At 39.5% G+C, this 17,835-nt stretch overlaps 1 protein-coding gene across 3 annotated transcripts in view; it reads right to left on the reverse strand.

Moving 5' to 3' along the window:
- MBTPS2 (membrane bound transcription factor peptidase, site 2) overlaps nt 1–14,180 on the reverse strand; it is a 50,791-nt gene extending 36,611 nt beyond the window's left edge. For 2 of the 3 annotated variants that reach the window (XR_012026380.1, XM_072816341.1), the window contains exons 1-4: nt 13,963–14,180; nt 10,745–10,893; nt 7,350–7,590; nt 571–674 (exon numbers count right to left, since the gene is read on the reverse strand). Coding sequence is in view for 2 of the 3 variants with exons in the window: in XM_072816341.1 (XP_072672442.1) it covers nt 571–674; nt 7,350–7,590; nt 10,745–10,893; nt 13,963–14,037 (569 nt within the window). In the remaining variant the exon portion in view is untranslated. Of the gene's footprint in view, nt 1–570; nt 675–7,349; nt 7,591–10,744; nt 10,894–12,832; nt 12,959–13,962 lie in introns of all 3 variants that reach the window. The other variant, XM_072816342.1, reaches the window with a different exon arrangement.
- Nucleotides 14,181–17,835: the final 3,655 nt, after the last annotated feature.

The following is a 17,835-nucleotide window of genomic DNA, read 5'->3' on the forward strand; positions in this document are numbered from 1 at the left end:
TAAGTTTAGGAGCCTTTAAAATGCTCAGGTGTAATTACAATGATACATTTGAGTAGTCAAGACGAGAGGAGGGCATACTTGAAGCAAGTTCCTGGTCTCATCCTCTCTTATCTTCTACTTGGGTTTCTAAATAGACTATGATATTTGTTAACAAACCCAGAGCTTTCAATGTTCTTGCTCTAGCCAGCAGAGGCCATAAGTAAAAGCAGAGAAGTATTTCAGCCAGTAAGTCAAAAGTACTAAGAAGTCAAGCGAGTGGGCTCCAAGTGCATTCTGACCTAATGATGAATATAAAGATTAGGTTTCAGTGTTTGATGAAAATCTTGAAGAACCATGAAGATACAATCATGCTGTTAAAGGGCAAAGGATAGAAAGACCTAGATTAGAGATGTGCACAGAGTATATTTATCAACATATTAATCTTTATAAAAGAGAAGGTACCTCAAAATAATGTGGATATGCACTGGGAAAAATCCATAGAAAGAAAAAATATCAAATGTAGCATATTTTAGCAATAAATCCTCCTAAGTAAAAAGTTTTTACATGTAGTAGAAAGAAAAATATCATTACCTAATAGCTGCTATCCCATGTCCGATTTCATGTACAACACCACTAATGAGAACTGCAGCGAAGAAATAGGTCAGTTGGTTGACAGGTAAATTTATACCAGGAACCTGTTCACAGACACAATGATAAATACACAGTTGGGCACCAGGAAACCACGATGTTCACTCTGTGTTAAAGCTTAAACTTCCAGGCTGATGGTTCTGTACACTAAAAGTAGGGGTGCCTGGGTGGTTCAGTTGGTTAAGCATCTGACTCTTGGTTTTGGCTCGGGTTATCTCAGGGTCATGAGATTGAGCCCTGCTTTAGGCTTAGCGTTCAGCACTGAATCTGCTGGAGTTTCTCTCCCCCACCTTGTGTGCTCTCTCTCTCTCTCTCAAATGAATGAATGAATATTTTAAAGTAAAAGTAATATGAATGAATGGTTCACTTCTCTACTTCTGTCACAATAAAAGTAAGAACATCAGTTTTTTTAAACTAGGCAGTTTTTGAAACACTATCTCTAATCTAGAGATAACAGGAAACACCAAGTTAAAAAGTTGAAGCTTTTGCTTCCTGAAGTCTTCACCATGGGAAAGAATTAGGGAGCCTGGCAAAATGCCAGGGAATGTGGAGTGACAGTGACAGAGTCAGCAACTGTTTTACCCTTGGGGGCTAAAAGCCTGATTTGGAAATTCTTTTTTTTTTTTTTTTTTTAACGATTTATTTGTTTATTTATTTATTTATGATAGTGACACAGAGAGAGAGAGAGGCAGAGACACAGGCAGAGGGAGAAGCAGGCTCCATGCACCAGGAGCCCGATGTGGGATTCGATCCCGGGTCTCCAGGATCGCGCCCTGGGCCAAAGGCAGGCGCTAAACCGCTGCACCACCCAGGGATCCCCCTGATTTGGAAATTCTTATTAGAATTCCTAGTCCTTCCTCTGAATTGTTATTGCAAGGTTCCAACTACTTCAGTGAGTAGTATAGGATATTCCTGTGTCCTGAGTTTTCATTTTAGTATTCTCCAGTTACATGAGCACTGGTAATTAGGGTAATTAAGTATAAAAAAATGCCTCATTGATGTGGGAGCACCATGCCCTCCCTTTCTTTTTTAAAATTAATTAATTAATTGGGATCCCTGGGTGGCGCAGTGGTTTGGCGCCTGCCTTTGGCCCAGGGCGCGATCCTGGATATCCGGGATCGAATCCCACGTTGGGCTCCCGGTGCATGGAGCCTGCTTCTCCCTCTGCCTCTCTCTCTCTCTCTCTCTCTGTGTGACTATCATAAAAAAAAAAATTAAAAAAAAATAATAAAATAAAATAAAATAAAATAAATAAATTAATTTATTTATTCATGAGAGACACAGAGACACAGGCAGAGACACAGGCAGTGGGAGAAGCAGGCTCCATGCAGGGAGCCCATTGTGGGACTCAATCCCGGGACTCCAGGATCACGCCCTGGGCCAAAGGCAGGCACTAAACTGCTGAGCCACCCAGGCCTCCCCATGCCCTCCTTTTCTTTTATTATAACAATCTGTCAAATACATTGGTCAGAAAAAATAGTACCAGAATAATAAGTATTACATTAAAATTAAATGCAGAAAGTTATTTGAAACATACAGACATATCAAGGGCCTATGAAGAAGCAGAAGTTGTCTTGCAATCACTTGCTCTTAAGATGGTGTGCATATATGTATTACTGCATATACAAGGCCAATTTGCTACTGTAAGGGCTGCATGGTCAAGGTTTTTAGATACCCAAGAACTGTCTTGTAAGATAAATAATCACTTGCAACTTATGTCATCTACTAAGGAGAAATTCCATAAATAAAGTTAAGTGGGGCATGCCAGGCATCATTAATATTATTTACACACTGAACATCTATTTCTCATAGTCCAGAAGTTGGACCCTAAAAGTATCCCTCTGGAGGAAATTCCTCCTCTGTCTTATTATTTTAATTATAAAATGTGTTTAAAGTAGGAAAACTGGAAAAATCAAAGAAAACAGAAGCCTATAACCCTGCTCCCAAAACACAAAACCAAAACCCATTACCATTCTCAATGTTTTAATTTATGTCCTCCTAGTCTTTTCATGTATGTGTATTTTTAAAAATTATACTTTTATTATAAATAAGGTTTTAAAACCTGCCTCTTTCACTTAGTATCACAAATATTTTTTCCATGAGTGTTTTCTGGGTCAACGTGACTTTTTTTTAAAAAAGATTTTATTTGAGAGAGAGAGAGCACGAGCAGAGGGGAGTTGCAGAGGGAGAGGGAGAAGCAGATTCCCTGCTGAACAGGGAGCCCAAGGTGAGGCTCAATCCCAGGACCTCAGGATCATGACCTGAGCTGAAGGTAGATGCTTAAGGAATGGAGCCACCCAGGCGCCCCTCATTATTTTTTAATAGCTGTATTGCATTCTATAAAATAGACAGGCATTTGTTTTAAAAGTTTCTCCTCTTATAATACTGTGATAAACACATTTGGACACATATATTCAAATATTTGGGGGGAATAAATTCTTAGACAAGCATGGTTGGTTCAGGCTCTGAAGACAGACATGACACTTGGGTTTGACATTCTGGATCCATCTCTAACTAGATAAGTGACCTCAAGGAAGTTTGAATTATTTCCCCCAGCATTGCAATTTCCTCATTATTAAAATGCAAAGAACCATGTTTACATAAAAGGGTAATTTTGAGGATTTAATGAGATAATCCTTGTCCCATGTTTAGTATTATGCTTTACTGAGAGGGTAATATATGCTATCATTACACACAATTTAAAGAAGTTTGATACCTATCAAACTGTTCTCCAGAAGCAGACCCTTCCATAACCTTGGGCAAACTTATTTTATTCAAATCTTGAGGGAAATAAAAAGCATCTCATTGTTTGATTTATATTTCTTTGATGATTATTAAAGCTCAACTTTTCCTCTGCTTCTGATACTGATAGGTCTTTTGTGAGTAACCTACTCATGACTTGTCCATTTTTTTCTTGTAGCATGGTCTTTTGTTCTTATTGCTCTGTAAGATCACTTCGAATATCAACGATTAGTCATAGATAGATGTATTCCCAAGGTCTTTTGCCTTTTAATTTATTTTGCTTTTAGTTTTTTGATATACAAAAATTTTTATGTCATCAAATCTATTAATATTCATGGTTTCTACCATTAATGTTATGCTTATTTTGTCCTAATTCTTTTTAAGATTTTATTCATTCATTCATGAGCGACACAGAGAGAGAAGCAGAGACACAGGCAAGCAGAGACATACAGGCTCCCTGTAAGGAGCCTGATGCGGGACTTGATCCTGGACCCTGGGATCATGCCCTGAGCTAAAGGCAGACACTCAACCGCTGAGCCACCCAGGCGTCCCTATTTCATCTGAATTCTGTATTCATGTAAGTAGAAACCCGTTTTTTTGTCTTTGAAGGGCTTATGATTTTGTGTTTCAATTTTAATTCAATTGGAATTTATTTTTGTGCATAGAGGAATTTCACTTTTTAAGTCTCCTTAGAGGCTAAAAAGGAGATTCAAACAATGTTGCTTGGATCACTTTCTAAATTCATTAATTGCAAGTGTCTTTTCCCTAGTTATGAAACTAGTTTTCATAACCTTCATTTTTAACATATGCATAACGTTGCACTGTGTAACAATCCCATAACTTAAGCACTTCTCGATTACACACTGTGGTTGTTTCCAATTCTTTGTAATAAGAAATAATGTTAGGATAAGAATTTGATGAATACTATTTTTTCCATATTAGGGTAAGAATTAGATGAATACTATTTTTTCCGTAGTTCCTTAAAACTAGAGTCCTAGATGTGGAAATAAATGATCAAAAGATATGAATATTTTAATGACACTCATTATCTGAAGTTCTCTTTACTGAGACCCTACTAAGCAACTCTTTCTAAGAATATCTGGGTGCGTTCTTCTGCATACCTGCTCCACTCCATGGTGTTAGGTGTCCGCCTGTTCAGATCAGTGGTTTCCTTTTCTCTGACCCTTCTTCTAAGTTTACATACTTAAGATTCATTCTTATACATTCTCTCTATATCACAAAGTATGTATCTTATTTTATCTTTATTTCAAATTAATCAGTAGGCTTGATTCAATAGGACAGTGGTTCCTTTATTACTATTTCAAAACATTTTATGTATTTGAGAGAGAGAGAGAGAGAGAGAGAGAGCGCGCGCGCGCATGCGCAAAAGAGCACCACTGGGGGGAGGGGCAGAAGGAGAGGGAGAGAGATAATGTCAAGCAGGTTCCATGCTGAGCACAGAGTCCAAAGCAGGGTTTGATCTCATAACCCTGAGATCATGACCTGAGCTGAAATTAAGAGTTGGATGTTAACTGACTGAGCCACCAAGGTGCCCCTGTTGCTTTATTATTTTCTGGATGTAATGATGAGATAAGGTAAGGATTTGGGTGTGTGACTATACTAACAGATGGCAGATCTTATTTGCTGGCAACAGTATGTGACTGCCCATCTGTCTTGGCCATGATTATAGAGGGTATTAGATGTACCAGAATTCTGATCTCTCAATGACATAGAGTACCAGGTTTTTGGAAATTAATACTGAATGAGGCTGTAGGAATTATAATGTAAATAGTATGTTCTCTGAGCTACAAGAACTCCTATCAAACTCAGGAGACAGAACATTCTTAAATGTATACATAAATATGCACAGTGGACTACAGAGAACAGCTGACCTTTTCATGGTTCTAAAGCAGGACTCTCCTAACAGAGTCAATATTTTTGTGAGCTCTATTAATAAACTGAGAAGTAGAAAGAAATAATTTATTCTCTGAACACCTTGCCATTCTAATCCTAGCAAGGAGACAGGTGAATGATCACATTTCCTCCCAACTTGCTTCTTTCTCTACTATCCTCTTTGGCAAACAGTAACCAATTGTGTAGCCTGAGAATTTAGGATGACTGCAGCCTCACTGAACTAGCCCAATAACCCCCCAAATAAAAACTTCTTAGAATAGTATTTCATAACCCAGACCCTATCTATATTTCCCATCTTATCTTCTGTACCATATACCTCCTAGACACAGGTGAAAGTGACTTTGTAGTTCTTTAAAGAATTACTGGTCTTTCTTTTTTTTTAAAAAAAAAGATTTTATTTATTTATGAGAGACAGAGAGAGAGAGAGAGAGAGAGAGAGAGAGAGACAGGCAGAGGGAGAAGCAGACTCCATGCAGGGAGCCCAACATGGGACCTGATCCCGGGACTCCAGGATCACATCCTGGGCTGAAGGCAGGCGCCAAACCGCTGAGCCACCCAGAGATCCCCATTATTGGTCTTTCTTTAGGGAGTAGAGCATAATGGCTCTGAGGTCAGTGGTGGGTGAATGATGGATCCACCACTTACGAGCTGTGATTACAGGCTAGTGACTTAACATGTCTCTTCCTTGGTTTTCTCATCTGTGATGAGATACTTCCCTCTAGATTGTTGCAAGAATAAAATAAAATGGGCAAAAAAACCTCACTCAGGAAGCACAGTATATTACTTAGGTTTCATTATTACTCTATTATTCCCCTCTCCCTAAAGGGGAACACTTTACATAGGTTTAAAATGAAATTTATTTACACAGTATAAAGATCTTAAATAGGCAAATATGGTTCCCCCTGTTACTGGGATGCTCAATTGCCATCTTTCCTGAGAGGCTATGGGGACTCTCTTCACCCTTCCCATGAAGCTCTTCTCTCCTCTCTTCCCAGTACCAGGGACATCTCAGCATGCCTTTTCTCTGTTCCTACAGCACCTTGAACTCTGTCCAACTGTAGCACAATCACAGTAGCTCTCCTTCTAGACTAAAAGCTCCCTGAGTGCTAGGATTGGATCTTGTTCCCCATATAAGTAGGACTCAGCACAGAGCCAGTAGGCAGACTACACTTAGTAAATGTTGAAGAAATAAATCATCTCTTCTGAGGCCTCACCTGGCAAATCCTTTGAACCCCTAAAAAAGAGCTATGACCATAGGATAGATTCATTATCATTCTCTACAAATGACTTCTAAACTTCCCGATAGTGGCCCCATCTAGTAGAAACCACACACACACACACACAAAAGAGTTAAAAAAATCTGTAACTAGCTCTTAAATAGTCTACTCCATTAATAAGAGCATGATTAAGAACAGAACACCCACAACTCAGGGAAATAAAAAACTATACATGTAAACAATTTGAAATAAAAGTTAGTCAATGGTAAAGCACCCTTCCAAACTCTGGAGACATGCATCAGGAAGGTACAGGTTTATGCATGTGCTTTCAAGTGAGAATTATTATAAATAGCTTATAGTCAAAGGAGTAAAACTCAGCACATTATTCTTCACATCAGGAAGTCACAGTGACCATTCAAGGTCTTATATCTTTAAATAAAAGGATATTATTGGTTAAAGTCTGAAAGCCATGAAGCAGAAAGGGGAACACTTTACATAGGGTTAAAATGCAATTTATTTATATGGTATAGAGATCTTAAAGAGGCAAACTTATTCCTTGATAGAAACAATCATTTAACACCTCAAGAAGACAACATGAATTAAATCATATACCTGTGTAATTGTTGACAGTCTTGACGCTGGTGAATTTGTTCTATTACTACTACTACATATAGCAACAAAAATTTACTATATTCCTATTAATATTTTTGATTAAGCCGGTAATTTGAAAAACCGTGAGACTTTTCATTGATTTCCATATTTAGAATATGGATAGGAGTAATGTTAACCAGAAGAAATATCTTATATTTGTGGTACAATAAACTTAAAGCAAAAAAGAAAGGTACTTACCACAACTTGTAGCACTTGGTCATTGTGAAGTGAGGAGGAGGAGGAAGAGGAGGAAGAAGAGGAAGAAGAGGAAGATGATGAAGAGGAAGAGGAGGAAGAAGAAAAGGAAGAGGAAGAAGAGGAAGAAGAATAAGAGGGAGAGTCAGCCATCATTTGTGCCAAAGTCTGCATCAGCGTTCTCCCAAGGAGGAAAAAAGAGCTGAACATGGCAATGACGCCAAACACCATTCCAAAATTGAACCTGTCAGGAGGAAACAAAATCACATAAACATACGATTCCTCACAATTCATGGGTTAACAAATTCATCGACCTGCCACATTTCATAGTTTCAAAATAATGGATAAGAATTTCAATAACTTAAAAAAAAACACAGAATTTCAATAACTCTGCCTCATTTCCCTAACTGAACTTGAGGTATGTGATTGAACACAGGCACTGATGTCTTTAAGCAGTTGTAATACTTTCTAATTCTCTCATCACTGAAGAGGCTGACTATTGTTCTCAATACAAAGTTTGTTTCCTGGGACACCTGGGTGGCCCAGTGGTTGAGCATTTGTCTTTCGCTCAGGTCATAATCCCAGGGTCCTGGGATCAAGTCCTGCATTGAGCTCCCCATGGGGAGCCTAGCCTGCTTCTCCCTCTGCCTAGGTCTCTGCCTCTCTCTCTCTCATGAATAAATGAAATCTTTAAAAAAAATTTTTTTTAAAAAGAAGTTTGTTTCATGTCTTTTGCCCATTTACACAGAATTGTTTTGATCTTGTTCTCATGTAATTATGAAAGCTCTTTTGACTTTATAGACATCCATTTCTTTTTTCATATACCAGTTTTGTTTGCATTTTCTTTTAGCTCTATTTTATGATCGCTCAATGACTAAGCCACCCAGGCGTCCCCAATTCTGACTTTTTAAAATTGAAGTACAATTAACATATAACATTTTATTAGTTTCAGGTATACCACATATTGATTCTATGTATTATTCAATACTCACTTTAAGTGTAGTCACCATACAATATTATTACAGTATTGTGGACTATATTCCCTATCCTCTGCTTTTTATCTCTTGTGACTTATTTTGTAACTGGAAATTTGTAGCTCTTAATCCCCTTTATTTATTTCACCCATCCCTCTACTCACCTCCTGTCTGGCAACTAACAGTTTGTTCTCTGTATTTAAGACTCTGCTTAGTTTTTGTTTGGGTGTTCATTTTTGTTTTTACATTCCACATATAAGTGGAATCATATAGTATTTCTTTCCCTAACTTTTTTCACTTAGAATACCCTGTATGTCCATCCATGTAGTTGCAAATGGATGGCAAGATCTTATTCTTTTTTATGACTAATATTATATATATATATATATATATATATATATATATATATATATATATATATCACATTCTCTTTATCCATTCTTTTTTTTTTTTTTTTTGGCTCCATATCCAGTGCATAGCCTGACACGGAGCTCAATTTTATGACCCTGAGATCATGACCTGAGCTGAAATCGAGAGTTGAACACTTAACTGACTGAGCCACCCAGGTGCCCCTCCATTCATCTATTTTTTTTTAAATTATTATTTATTTATGATAGTCACAGAGAGAGGGAGAGAGAGAGAGAGAGAGAGAGAGGCAGAGACATAGGCAGGCTCCATGCCCCGGGAGCCCGACGTGGGATTTGATCCCAGGTCTCCAGGATCACGCCCTGGGCCAAAGGCAGGCGCTAAACCGCTGCGCCACCCAGGGATCCCCCTCCATTCATCTATTGATGGACATGGGCTGCTTCCATATCACAGCTATTGTAAATAATGCTACAATAAACAAAGGGGTGCATATATCTTTTTGAATCAGTGTTTTTGTTTCCTTTAAATATGTAGTAGTGGAAATACTGGATCTTTTGGTATTTCTTCTTCTTCTATTTTTTTTTTAAATTGAAGTATAGTTGACATATAATGTTACCTTACTTTCAGTATACAACAGAATGATTCAACAAATGTATACATTATGCTGCTATGCTCACTACAAGTGTAGCTACCATCTGGTGGTATTTTAGTTTTTTTGACGAACCTCCATATTGTTTTCCACAGTGGTTGCACCAATATTTATTACCATCAACAGTGTACCAGGGTTCCCTTTTCTCTGCATCCTTACTAATGCTTACTACTTTTTATTATTTTTTTGTAATAACCATTCAATTCTGATTTTTACTTGTATTTTCTTTTCTTCTTCATATTATGGAAAGGGTTTATTAGTTTTTTTGGGGGGGTTTATTAGTTTTATTAATCTTTTCAAAGAACCATACTTGGCTTTGCTGATTTTCTTTCCATATAGTTTTTATTTCACTAATTTCTGCTCTTTATTATTTTCTTTTTTTCTATCTTGTTTGATCTGCTATTGCATTTTTTGCTCTTTAATGATCTGATTACTTACATTTAGCGCTCTATCTGGAGCTACATTTCTAATAAAAAGGAATTTAGACAAAAGCCTCCCATGCCCACACTCTATTCTGCCAACTACAAAACCTATTAGTCTCTAGGGTGTCCCAGAGATCATTATAAACCTCTTAACAATAAATATATGCTCCTTGATTTAAGAAATTTATTAAACTAAAGGGGTATGCCTGGCATGGCCAGGGGACTCCAGAGCCCTGCTGCTACAATGTGGTGGGCCATTTTCCCAATTGGTTTGTTATATGCCTTACTGGTTGTGAAATATCTTAAATGTCATTCCCCTGGAGGGGTATCACAAAAGCAGTATAGAGAAAGCCTGCAGACTTTTGGGCATCCTATGACTTCCAGGGCCTTTGTTTCTATGTGTGATGATGGGGGACAGAATTCTACAGAATTAGTTTCCTGATGGAAAATGCTCTTTTTCTTTTCATTTTTCTTTGTTTTTGCATTTCTTTTTTTTTTTTCTTAAGATTTTATTTATTTATTTACGAGAGACACAGAGAAAGAGGCAGAGACAGAGGCAGAGGGAGAGGCAGGCTCTCTGTAAGGAGCCTGATGTGGGACTCGATCCTGGATCCCAGGATCATGCCTGGAGCTGAAGGCAGAGGCTCAACTGCTGAGCCACCCAGGTGTCCCTGTTTTTGCATTTCTAATAGTGTGTAACTTACACAGTGAAGTGCACAAGTCTCATATGTACAGTTCACAGAATTTTTACATGTGCACCCATGTATCTACCACTCAGATCAAGATATAGAACCTTGATTTTTAATGTATGCCAAAGCACAATGATGTAATCCCCTAAGTTTATATAAAACCAGAAGAATTTTATACAGCCAACATTTTAAAACTCAGTAGATTGGAAAATTATGGAAGTAGTTCATTTAACAAGCACTTCTCATGATCATGACTAATTTAAACCAAAAAAAAAAAAAAAAAGAAAATGAAGAATACCACTGGTAAAGCATCCTTGCTTTCCGCCGTCCCCAACTGTAAAAGGCACGATTGAAAACAGCAGTTTGCCATCTTATGTGAAAAGGGGAGATGCTCAATCCATTGTTTTCCAGCCAGTCTTCATAAGAATGCTTAAAATACACAGATGACTAGGAAAAAAAGAAAAGTTCCACGTCACTCAGTTTTGAAGAACATGTATGATGTTTAAGAAAATCAAAAAGTCTTTTCTACAGGAGAGCAAGATATTGACTACCCAGATACTTAAAATTTAAAAGCCTTATGTTTATTCTTCAGGATATTAAGCTGATCTGTTGAGGTTAGGGTCTGGTAAACTATGGCCCATGGGCTAAATGTGGTCTACAGCCCATTTTTGTTTTAAAGTAATCTCTATGCCTAATGTGGGGCTTGAACTTGACTGAGACAACCAGGGACACCATAACACAGCCTGTTTTTGGATAGCCTGTGAGTGAAGGACAGTTTTTACATTTTTTAAGGGATTATAAAAAAAGACAAAAAACAAGAATATGTAACAGAGATGCTATGTGGTTCACAAAGCCTAAAATCCTTATCTGGCCCTTTACAGAAAAAGGTTGCTGAGCTCTTACAGGAGCACTGTCCAATAGAAATATGTGAGCCACAAATGCAAGCCACAAATGTAATTTTAAATTTTCTAGTAGATGAACTTTAACAAGTAAACAGAGACTGATCAATTTAAATATATTTTTAAACTAAAAATAAGATACTATCATTTCAACATATAACAAACTATTAAAATATTTCCATTCCATTTACTTATTTGTACATAGGTTTCTGTATCCAGTGTTAGTGTTATTGCACATTTCAATTTGGACTGGTGCCACTTCAAATGTTCTAGCACTCCTTGTAGTTGGTGGCTACCACACTGGGCAGCAGAAGTCTAGAAGCCTTGTCACCACAAAAGGAAGTCTTATGTTATAATTAAAAAAAAAATCCAACAATCCCACACAGGGGTCAAGTTAGTTGGAATCAATGTTTTCTATCCTCTTATGAGCAACAACCCTAAGAAATTAGGCTGCCTTTGATTATATAAAAGTACAAAACTGCTGTAAAGCCATGTTGGTCTTAGAAACTTAAAACATTTTTCAGAGTTGAGGGGATAGCTGCTTATACACAACCTCACAAGTTTTATCTTTAGGGATGTCTTAAGTCCTTGAGTAATGTAGGATTTTGGATAACATAAGGTTGTTTTATATACCCTGACGTTGACCCCTATTACCCCTCAGTTACCGTAAGTACTGTTAAGTATTTTGTCATACTGATATTCATCCATCTGAGAAGTCTGTCTCTAGAAGGATATTTCAGCCCTATCACAGTCATAAAAAAATGGCTTGACTGATACAGGTATCTGTTTGCTTGCCTTTAGATCTGTAGTATTCTCTGTTCTAAGTCTTCAGGTGAAGTCTTAAAAACTTGCTTGTTTTCCCAGACTTGGAAAAGTAGAGCAACACAACCCTTCAGTATAAGTCTACTGAGTAAATCCTAGAAGACTCAAATGTGGAACAGCAGAGCAAGTTGGAAGCAGAGAAGCTGAAGGTGTAGACTCCTAAACTTGAGGTCTCTCCAATTCCCCAGGCAGATATTCTGAGTAAGAGTTAGGTTTTTTGGTCAAGGAATAGTGCTCTGTTTGGGGAACTAGGGGCTGTTACTGAAATTAAAGTAACCTGATCACCTCACACACTTGACAAGAGACTGTGGAGGTTTGAAAAGTTCTTTTTATTTTGGGTTTTTGTCACATATGCAACACGAAGAAATCATGCGGCTTTGTTTTATTCTGAACAGAATCACTGTTTAAAGAAGCAGTGACCAGTGCTGCTATGATATACTAAACACTATGCTAAGTACCTGCAGAGGAAGCACCTGAGAATCTTGGAAAGATGCAGATTCTGATTCTGTAGGTCAGAGATAAGGCCTGAGATTCTACATTTCTGACAAGCTACCAGATGATGCGAGTGCTGCTGGTCCTTGATTTTCAGGTTCAGTAGCAAAGCTTTATGTGTATGAACCACTGTAACCCTCTCTACAACCTCGGAAGATCCTTACTATTATTACCTCCATTTTGAAGATGAAGAAACCGAGGCACAGAGAGTAATTTGGCCAAGGTCACAAAGGCTGAGAAGTGGCTGAACCCAGCTCTTGCTCTAAGGACTCTACTGTAAAACCTCCTCACTCTGCAAGCTGAAATGCACAAAGAGGCACAAGTATCATTTCATTTTACTGTTACACCTAAAACACACAATACTAAACTCTAATACTCTTATTTAAAGTGGTATTCGTAACATGAAGGTTTTATTAAACATATGAGAACTGTACTGTGGAATAAAATCTGTATGTTGTAATGACTGTATCATTACCTCCACCCCCCTACGCCCCCACCCCGCTATTCAATTCCAAAGGTTGCTTGAAACACGCGATAGGACAATTGTGCATTGTTTTTGCTACGCTTCCCAAATAGCTGAAGAGTGGACCGCGCACCCGGGTGTGTGGGGTGGGGGAAAGAGGTTAGCGTGAAGAAGTGGGTGCAGGGTGCAAATCGGAATTGGAGTCAGAAACTAGTTCTCTAAATCCTGTGACCTCGGTACGCTGCTTAGAGGTATGGTCTGTGCACTAACTGCACTGGCAGCACCTGGGAACTGGTTACAAACGCACAATCCTAGGCCCCGCCCCCAACCTGCTGAATCAGACAGCGAATTTTAACAGGAAGTCCAGCGGATTGTATGCACTTTAAAAGTTGGAGACCGCTGGTCTAAATCACAACCGGATTTAGGTTCACTGCAGTACCACCGTCTTTGCAGGGTCGCGGCCTTAAAGGCAATGAGGGAAAGCAATGCCTTTCCCAGGCGGACTTTTAGTTTACCTCCCGGGGGCAGTGCCGCGGGGCCTGCCCAAGCCCCGGCCGCCCCGAGCCCACTACGGGCACCTCCCGGGCAGGACCCGAAGGCGGCGGGGCCCGGACCGCCCCGCAGTGCGACTGCGGCGGCTGCGCAGACCGCCACACCCCTCCCGCGGCCGCCGTGTGTTATTTACCCCACGGGGCGCGGGCGCCACGCGAAAGGGCGCACGTGGGTGTCGGCCCCGCGGCTCCCAGCCCGGGAGGCGCGAGGCAGCGGGAGGAAAGGCCTGGGGCCTTGCGCCCCGGCCCCGGACACCGCGGGCTTGGGCTTTAGGCCCGTGGCCCTCACCTTCAGCACCAAGTCGGTCAGGTAGACGGCAGTCCAGCCGCCCACCACCACTACCACCAGCGACACTGGAATCATGGCAGTGGCGGAGGCGGCGGAGGGAAAGCGGGCCGCGGCGTCCTCCTCCCTGCGAGCCGCAAGCAGCCGAAAGCGCGGTGCCTAGGGCCCCAGCATCCGCGCAGGAACCAAGCTGCCGCCGGCTCCTTTCTCGCGGCGGCGCCGTTTCCCTCCGGACCCTTCCTTAAAGCACACAGCCGGCCATGTGCGCACCGGAAGAGGGTGCGGGGGCTTATTTTCGTGGGACACCCGGCCGCAGAGGTGTGGGCGTCGGCTCCGGGCGGGCTGCCAGCCCCCTAGCGATTTCTGAGGCTTTGGCCCTCCCTGCTGTTGGCTCTGTATTCTCTCCGGCGCTGCTCGGGGGTTGCTGTTCCCTTTAAGCTAGTGAAGATGGCGGGTCACGTGTCCGCCTCCCTGACCCTGTCAGAGGTATCCAGATTTAAGTGAAAATTTTTTTTAAAATTGAAGTGTAATTTACATAAACCGAAATCATGCAGGTCGCCATTATCAATTTCATTTAGTTTGCGTAACTGTATACATCTGTGTACCCTAATCAAAACAGGACGGGGCAGCCCCGGGGGCCCAGCGGTTTAGCGCCGCCTTCAGCCCAGGGTGTGATCCTGGAGACCCGGGATCGAGTCCCACGTCGGGCTCCCTGCATGGAGCCTGCTTCTCCCTCTGCCTGGGTCTCTGCCTCTCTCTCTCTCTCTCTCGTGAATAAGTAAATAAAAATCTTAAAAAACAACAACAGAACATTTCCATCTCAGGAATTCTTGTCTCTTCCCAGAATAAGTATACTCCTTTGTGTCTGGATTATTTCATTCAGCATAATATTTTTTTCTACTTAAAAAACTTTTTATTTAAATTCAATTAGTTAACATATAGTGTATTATTAGTTTCAGAGGTAGAGTTCAGTGATTCATCTGTTGCATATAACACCCAGTGTTCACTCCATCAGTGCCCGCCTTAATGCCTCTCCCTCCCCCCAGCAACCCTCAGTTTGTTTCCTATGGTTAAGTCTCTTTGCTTTGTCTCCCTCTCCGTTTTCATCTTATTTTATTTTTCCCTCCCTTTCCCCTATGATCCTCTCTGTTTTGTTTCTGAAATTCCACATATGAGTGAAATGATAATTGTCTTTCTCTGACTTATTTCGCTTAGCACAATACCCTCTAGTTCCATCCACCAACATAGTATTTTGGAGATTCATCCTTGTTGATTAAATTAGGTTCATTCCGCAACCCCTTCCATTACGAACTCTGAGATTGCTGCTATGTGTAAAAAATTGGAGCTCTAAATATCTGCACATGTTTTTATGCTCACCTATACCTGGTTATATGTTGACTTGGAGTTGTGGCTCTCAGGCTTGGCTGTATATAGTAGGATCATTGCAGGGCTTTTAAATTTTCTAATACCCATTTTGTAGCCTAGACTACAAAATCAGAATCTCAGAGTGGGACCCAAGATTTGGTATTTTTTAAGCTCCTTGGGTCATTCCACTGTGCACACAAGATTAAACATCACTGACCTAGATGACTTCTAAAGGAAAAGAAAACTCCTATTTATGGAGTGTTCTTATGCATTCTAATAATGTTCATGTCTTTGTAAGTTAACTTTTGTGGAAAAGCATCATTAGCAATAATAATATCAATAATAATATTGTGAATATAATACTATTTTAAGAACAATTATCCCAGGGATCCCTGGGTGGTGCAGCGGTTTGGCGCCTGCCTTTGGCCCAGGGCACGATCCTGGGGACCTGGGATCGAGTCCCACATCAGGCTCCTAGTGCATGGAGCCTGCTTCTCCCTCTGCCTGTGTCTCTGCCTCTCTCTCTCTCTCTCTCTCTCTCTCTGTGACTATCATAAATAAATAAATAAATAAATAAATAAATAAATAAATAGAAAAATTATCCCAAATAAAAATGGACCCTCAGCACCTCTAAAGTAAAAATGACAATATAATACTAGGAAGCTGTATTACAGATACTGCTACTAATGTGCCAGATTCTCCCATCCTTTTCCTAAAGTTTTAATAATTTAGTACCATGTCCCTCTAGCTTCAAGAGACCTTATGCCTCAGTTTTATATCTCTTTGCATATATGTTTGTGTATATGTTGTAATAAAATTTTCAACTTATTTTAGACATAGATGAGTATGTTATAATTTTTTTGTTTGTTTGTTTTTCTTTTGTTATAAATGTTTATATTCAAGTACTCTGTGACCCCAGTTTTCCATGTATAGTTGCCCCAATAGTCATAGTGCAGTTTTAAGTTCTGATAATTTCAGAAGCATACTTGCTACAAACTTGTAAAATCCATCACTTGAAAGTTTATTTCAATTTCTTGTACACTTTCATTTTGTGAATTCTGAATAATTTTAAATTTCAAGTTTTTTAGTCTCTCAACTGAAGATAACATTAAACAAAAAATAAAATACATTTACTGTTTAAAAATTCCCAAGACTAAATTATAAGCATGAAAGAAATTTGGTGTTTCTAGTTTCAAATGATATTTTAAGTTTGTAGCATTTGTACTTGTGAAGTTATTCAAGCTTCAAGCTACACTAAGACTACTGGTAGGCTATTGTGTCTGAACTGACCTTTGTTCACTCTTACATAATGACTGCAGTTTTTAACTCTGTTCTTCCATGGAAAGAAACTATTAATTTAAGATCTTTTTTTGTTAGCCTGAAGCCTTGTCTGGACCTTTGCTGGGACAAGTACTGGCTATGGTGTGGCTATCTGATTACCCAAAATATATTGGAAATGAGTTGATTGTGTTTTTCTGTTCCCGACCTAAAAATTCAGTTATTCAGCTGACTTGGTGTTCTCATCAGGGACCCAGCAGTCAAAACAGAACACTGAATTGAATCCTGCTGGTTTCTGGAACTTATCAGTAGTGGAAGCCAGCTGGTGGCAGCAGAAGAGACAAGATAGAGGATGTAAGATGGCAGGAAAAGATGTCTGAATTCCAGAAGATCAAGGTATTTTTTCTTAAAATAGATTTGTGGCCTAATTTACAAATTGTTTCAGGTTTCTGTCAGGTAATTATTTTATTTTTATTTTATTTATTTATTTATTTATGGAAGCTTTACACCCAACACGGGGCTTGAACTCAATGACCCCAAGATTAAGTTGCATGCTGTACTGCCTGAACCAGCCAGGGCCCCTGTCAGGTAACTATTTTAAATAGAGGACACATAGCTGAATTTTTTTTTAATTCATGAGAGACACAGAGAGAGAGAGGCAGAGACACAGGCAAAGGGAGAAGCAGGCTCCCTGCAGGGAGCCTGATGTGGGACTCGATTCCGGGACTGCAGGATCATGCCCTGGGCCGAAGGTGGCGCTAAACCGCTGAGCCCCCCAGGGATCTCCGCACATAGCTGAATTTTTATTCATACAAGTTTACTTTATTATTTTTAGAGGGGGCACCATATATATATTTTGGCTGAATGCAAGACACTCTCATAATTAAAGATCAGAATTTGGCTGAAGCAGAATATCAACGTCATATAATAAACTCCTGAGATACCAGAATCAACATGAGATAGAACATGAGATATTAATTTAAAAATATTATTACATTTTATTGTGAAAAATACTCGTATTCAGATTTTTAAAGTTTGAAATTTTATGCGGGAATATTTATTTCTTATCAATGTAGGCTGATAGTTTGCTTCTGGGGTCACTATACTCTACATTTATGACACTAAATTATAGGATAAGCTAGGTTATGCTTAGTTAGCAAATTCTTTTAAATTTATTTTTATTTATGATAGTCACACACACAGAGAGAGAGAGAGGCAGAGACACAGGCAGAG

Source organism: Canis lupus, chromosome X (genome assembly GCF_048164855.1).
Source record: "Canis lupus baileyi chromosome X, mCanLup2.hap1, whole genome shotgun sequence".
NCBI lineage: Eukaryota > Metazoa > Chordata > Mammalia > Carnivora > Canidae > Canis > Canis lupus.